The sequence below is a fragment of the Aplysia californica genome, unplaced genomic scaffold, assembly GCF_000002075.1.
Source record: "Aplysia californica isolate F4 #8 unplaced genomic scaffold, AplCal3.0 scaffold00359, whole genome shotgun sequence".
Taxonomy (NCBI): Eukaryota; Metazoa; Mollusca; class Gastropoda; order Aplysiida; family Aplysiidae; genus Aplysia; species Aplysia californica.
In genome coordinates this window covers 412,761-419,561 of record NW_004797629.1, presented here as the reverse complement: position 1 = coordinate 419,561, position 6,801 = coordinate 412,761, and the positions used below count along the sequence as shown (strand labels likewise).

General features: G+C 35.1%; 1 protein-coding gene across 1 annotated transcript in view; it reads right to left on the bottom strand.

The window, feature by feature from the left end:
- Positions 1–6,178: 6,178 nt before the first annotated feature.
- The window catches only part of LOC101854104, a gene marked incomplete in the record, with an annotated part of 38,966 nt that continues 38,343 nt past the window's right edge, over positions 6,179–6,801 (bottom strand). Inside the window, 1 exon segment of the mRNA XM_035971010.1 lies at positions 6,179–6,662. Within this exon segment, the coding sequence (XP_035826903.1) occupies positions 6,535–6,662 (128 nt within the window).

Below are 6,801 nucleotides of genomic sequence, written 5' to 3'. Positions count from 1 at the left end.
ATCATCATCATCATCATCATCATCATCATCATCATCATCATCATCATCATCATTTTCATCATCATCATCATCATCATCATCATCATAGTAATCATCATCATCATCATCATCATCACAGAGTGCAAGTTCTGAAGGAGACATCACTGATCATATTTGCCTTTCCTTTTTTTTTTTTTTGGCTTGGATGCCCTGAGAAAAAACAAACAAACCAACTATAATTATAAACGATCTAAAAAATAAAGTATTAAATGCTGTGAATATTCATGATCAAGTAACCATAATTACAGATTTTACGTTTTGCTTATATTGTTCTTTTTCTTTTTTTTCTTCTTTTAAGTGAAATCAGTATTATTTTAGAATTAATCATGTTATAAAGAAACGACGTTGTCCTATGTTATGGTATTTTTATATCTCACTACGGTTTAATGTAATTGTGTTAACCAAATATACAAATGTTTAAACAAGTATTTATGCCAATTACGTTTATAGTTTTATATCCGTAAGAGAGTCATCGAGTGATTTTAAAGAATGTATGGCGTTGTACAAACTAATGATAATAATAGCAATAATAATAATAACATTGATAGTCATATATTACCATCGTTATTATGATTATTGTTACTATTATTACTATCATGATCTGAATATATCGGGCTGTTGACCTTTTTCTTTAGATTTATTTTCTCATTCAGAAACGGAAAATGAGAGGGTATAATATTATGCTTTTGTTTCATTTTTGTCTCTCAGACTTGAATTCATTCATGTTTTTTATATTGCCGGTTCCTATTTTAAAGTAGGCCCTTTGATAACTTGCTGTTTTGTATGACAAATGGTCGTTTCGTAAATAAACATACCACAAAACGACTTTTTGTCTCTTTTGTGTGTTTGTTTGTTTGTTTTAGAATTGTATTTTAAAATAATTAGGGTAGTATTTGAGTTTTGGGTATTTATTTCCAGCAATATTGACCAATTAATTTGGTTCTGAAGTGAGCACTGTTACTGCTTTTTGTATATTGCTGTTGTCAATGCTGTCGATTGTTTAGGAGGCGAGAGTTTCCCCCTCCCCCTCCCGCCAATCACCAACCACCCCGTGTCAGGAACAATCCGGACTGAGAGTGAAACAACGTCCCAGTAGAAAGACGAGGGGTCCTCAATAATAAAAAGAAGAAAACAAATTTTTAACCACCTCTCCCCACCAAAAAAAACAACAAAAAACAAACAACAAGACAAAAACAACAACAACAACAACAAATAAACAAAGAAAACAAACAGCAAACAAACAAACAAAAACGACACAGGAATTAAACCAACGTCTTCAATGTGAGCCGGCACCGTGCCTATTTGCTAGATCACAGACATTAAAAGGACACACAATAAGAAGAATAATTTTACTACAATAGAATATGTCCCTCATAATCATGAAGCGAAACTTGCATAAATAAGGAATAATAATATCGAAAAAATCGACATATTTTTCCTCACCGTTTAGCAATAAATAATTATAAATTTGTTCTTTTTTGTAATACTCAATAATATATCCATTCAAAAATAAAGTGTGGATTTTCCAGAAGAAAAAATTCATCTCAGGCCCCCAGAATTTAAATTGATAGTTTCCAGTGTCATTAAGGCACTGGAAGTCATTAAACTTTGGAGGCCAATTTGTCGCTAACTGTAGTTCTGATAGCAGGTAACCCCCACCCCCCTCCACCCATCCCAAATCTCCTTCAGCTATTCCGTCAATTCAAGGCAGATAGCTGGTTTTGTTTGATTTTAAAAAACCACCAAGACAAATGAACAAGATTTCACATAATACCAATTACGTTTTATTCCCTTAAATTAACAAGAGCCTGGAAACATCGTTTCGTGATAGATCTACATATAATATGAAGATGCCACGTGAAAAATAGCCAGGTCATGTTATTTCTAACTCAATTTAACAACATTTCGACTTGTTACTGATAGATGTAATTGATTTGTGCAACTTGTATTTGATAACGTAATTCTCTGTTATAGAAATTTGCAAATGATTTAGCTGGTTTTCACTTGATTAAAAATAGTACAGGTACTTTCCACTATAAGAATAGACTTATCCCGTTTTTCTTTTAAAAAATGACATTTTGTAATACATGTCCTCTGAAAAATAAGGTTCTACTTCCATGACGTATAAACTAGAGAAAATAAGATTGAAAAAAATCCCGTTCTATTAGCTAAAATGATTTTACACTTTACTTGTTGAGAGTCAATGAATATATTAAAAGAAATATGATGCACCAGGGTGAAATCAGTCGCTCGTCAAAAGAATGAAATTGAAAATAACTGTTTCTTGGCTTGGCACTTTTAAGGTTCACTATATAAAAAAAATTGTGTATATTTCTCTTGCAAAATGTTGAATAAAGGCACATAAATTATAATTTTTCAGTTTCTAAAAACACTCGAAAAGTATGGCGTCAGAGGACAATGTTAGATAATGCCAGAGCTCTATATACCAACAGCGGAAGCTCAGTAAGAACGAAGGAAGGAAATACAGATTGGTTCAAAGTAAGATCTGGAGTACGACAGGGACACGTTCTATCTCCCCTCCTGTTTATAATATAATATATGGACACAATAACGCAAGAATCAAACCAAAGCCCAGAAACCCTAAATAAATTTCTGTTCGCAGACGACCAATGTCTAATTCATCATGACCAGCAAAGCCTCCAAAATCAACTCAACAACACTTTTGAGAAGTTCAACATGAGAATAAACACATTAAAAACAGAAGTTATAAAAGTGAGACGAAACCATAGTCCCCTGATCATTCATTTAGATAGTAAACAACTGAAACAGGTGAAGGAGTTAAAATATCTTGGCAGTACTTTGTCTGAAAACGGGTCCTTAGACAGAGAAAGCGAAATGAGAACTCAAAAATCCAACACTGTCACCTACCAGCTTGCACCCCTCCTATCCCATCCAAACATCTCCATGGACAAAAAGAGACAGCTTATCACCACAATATTCATACCAATATTATGTTATTAGTGCCAGACCTGGACCTTAAGCAAAACCCATGAAAGCAAAATCACCGCATGCGAAATAAAATATCTCCGCAAAACCCTTAACATCACTAGACGAGACAGGCAGACAAATGAAGAAGTAAGAGCAGCTATCGGCACTGAGTCCTGCCTGCGTTACATAGAAAGACGGAGGTTAAAATGGTTTAGCAACCTGTTACGCATGTCACCTGACCAGCCAGCCTCGAGAGCCTACAACACCAAGTACTCAGGCTATAAAGGAAGAGGAAGGCCACGCAAAAGGTGGATCGAGGGTGTCAAGGAAACCCTAAGAAAGCATAACATCACAACTGAAGGAGATGCAGAGCTGACCTACCATAGAAAACTGCATCTCCCCTCGACGCTTAACGGCAACAGAGGATGAAAAAGTAAATTAAAAATAAAGTAAGTAAGGACTCTCAAGAGATGCAGTTTTCCATGTTAGGCCAGCTCCGCAGCTCCATCGGTAAGTCACCAAACGTTGGCGGCCAATTTTTGGCTAATTTTACATCTGAAACCAGACAACCGTCAACTACTTCAATCGGAAATATCTTAGTATATGTTTTCATTGAAATGTATACAGATGAATAAGCTTTAAGATGATACCAATAATTCCAGATGTCAAAAAAAGGAAGGACCACCGCGTCGAAACACAAGTTCGTTTCTGACTGTCCCAATCAATGTACACAGTGTGCAGGGCCTACGTGTCAGTAATGTGTAGTGTGTAACTCAGTTCTCGCAAAAAAGTGGAGTTAGATCTTTTATCATTCTTAGGGCGCAAATGCTGTATAAGACGAGTATGGTAAAAATCTAATCCAACAAAACTAGTTGGAATAAACGTGTGTGTACAGAGTCTGTTTGTTTATGGTATGAAAGCAATATGTATCAAGCCAAGGCATCATTCATTTCGACATCAAGTTTATTCAACAGTCTTAGTACTTATTGTAACTAAAAATTCTGAGTCGGATAACGACAAAAGAAACCATTTTACAAAGTCAAAGTCGATTTAATAATGTCGATAGCAAGCATTATAATAGTAGTTCCGTCTGAATGGAAAACGCAGAATCTTTATCCCTTTTCGGTTTATTTTTCTAGTAAAATTAAAGTTATTTTTTGACATTTGGTTTCATTAATCTTTCAAGAACAGGTTGTACACGTTATTTTTTCTATTAGTTTGATTCTTCTTCCAACATACGTTGTGTGCATTGTTTTACCAGCTAGTTTGATTCATCCCCAAAAAACAATTTTACAAGGTTTCTTTACCAGCAAGTTTGATTCTTTTTCAGCATTTTTCAGCAACAAATGTAATAAAAAATCATAGTGATTGTCATTAAATGTAAGTGTCCGTTTGTCAGATTACGGGAGCATAGTGAATTGTTTTTGAAACGATTGTGGTTCATGAAATGGGTAAGCATTCGTGAAATATCTCATTTTTGTATAAACTATTGGTATTTTCAAATAATAGAGTTATAATAATATTGTGAAGCGTCAAGAGCCACAACGAAGAGGTCGCTAGAGAAGCACTGTTTATCATTTTATTACTATGACTAATTAAAAACATGTTCATGTCTTTCTATCATAGTTTGGTGCCATTAATGTGCACTTGACAATTAGTATAACATCTTTGAATGTTTGTAAATTAAACAAAAGTTAACGTTTCAAAGGTCGAAATTGTACATATCCTGGTTTTAGTTTTAGTCTGTGTTAGAGTTATACGGCGAACACAATTACTCATTTTGCGTAATATTATTATCAAATTTCCACAAAACATAATTTTGTTATTTTCTAACTTTTTAAATTTAAACGTCAGAATAGTTTTTCAACACAAACTGTAAAGTATAATGTACAAACATCTACAAGGCGTATTGTACTGTGACATACCGTTTCAAACACACTTATCTGAGATGTGTATTCTGTGACATGAAACACGCAAAAGTCAACATAGTACATTTTTTGGTGACCTAAAACTCAAAAAAATCTACGAGGTATGTCTACTTGATGAAGAACATACAAAGATTTACGAGATATTTCTTGTGACGTAGAACACAAAACAAATAACGAAACATATGTAATGATGTAAGCATCAATAACATCTATGAGGTACGTCCTGTGGCCTAGAAAGGGCGAAGGGCAACAAATACTGTGATCTAGAACACAATAAGATCCACAAGGTACACTGTTCTGTGACATAGAACCACACGGAAAGCTGCAAGACGTATGCAGTGGGGTAGAACATCAAAGATCGAGGAGATGTATGTCATGACGTAGAACGCACATAGAGCTACGTGATAAGTTATGTTATGACGTAGAGCGCATAAAGATCTACACAGTGTAAACTGTAACGTGAGGCACAATACAGTCTTATCATCATCCAGTGCCAGATCTGCTACAGACATCGGCGATCATAGTTCTCCATTCATTCATTTGCTCGGAGACTCATAAAAAAGCAAAGTTTCCCTGATCTTTCCCCGTTACCCATTTGTTTAGGTTCCCTTAGTAAGTTGCTCTGGGCCTACCCCTTCCTCATTTGTCTTCAATTTTTGCCAGTGAGATCTAGATTTTCAAGACCTTTATGTCTATCCAGGTGTCCTAAATACATTGTATAGCATTTGTCGTTTCCTGATTGTTTTTAACAGTGAGCGCCCCACGTGAGCTCCATCAAGCACTACCTCATTTAGTATGTTTCCTTCCACGATATTCTCAGCAGTCTCCTACGAAACCACATTTCTGATGCTTCTATTTAATTTATGTCACTGTCTTATGAGATTGTCCAGCATTCCCAGCCATTTAGAAAGGTTGACCATCCATAGCATTTCAGAACTTTCAATTTGGTAGTCACTGAGATGTTTCTATTTTTCAGGATTGGCCTCATTTTATTGAAACTAGCCTTAGCCATTGCAATTCTCTGTTTTATTTCTGTGGACCATTTGGCATCATATATTATTATATATCCTAGATATTTAAACTGTTGGACTTGTTTGATCTTTTCACCTTTGCTAATGAGATTACAAATATGATTTGCTGCAATAGTCTAAGAGGTATACGTCATTTGTCTTGTGGGAAAGAACATTCCAGGAGCTACAAAATAGAAGGTGTGAGGTAGAGCACGAGGTGTATTATTTTTTCTGGCGTAGAACACACAAAGATCTACAGGTTTTCTGTTTTGTCGTAGAACAGAATCAGAGAGTGTGGTATTGTATAATGTGACGTAAATCAAACAAAGACCTACGATGTATATAGAACACCTAGAGATTTAGGATGCAAAATATACTGTGACGTAGAACACATAGAGATTTAGGATGCAAAATATACTGTGACGTAGAACACACAGAGATCTAAAATGTATCATTTCTGTGACATAGAACACACAGGGACATATTACATTATCTAGGCTGTTAAAAGAGAACACCAAAAAAAACAAAACTATGAGGTATGCCATATAGCGTAGAAAACATGAAAATGTACTTGGCGTTTCATACTTCGTAGATCACAAGAACAAAATCTACGGAACACACAAATTACAGGCCAGCCTGCAGTTCCTTTTCATGAAGTCTGGGTACTGTGTACAGGCATCCTGGTCAAAGGTCAAAAGGTCACTGCAAGATGGAAGGAGGTCTTCGCAAACTGCCACTGAAAAGTGCAATGTTGTTTTATGTTATTGTTATTATTATTGTTGTTATTATTTTTCTTCTTCTTCTTCTTCTTCTTCTTCTTCTTCTTCTTCTTCTTCTTCTTCTTCTTCTTCTTCTTCTTCTTCTTCTTCTTCTTC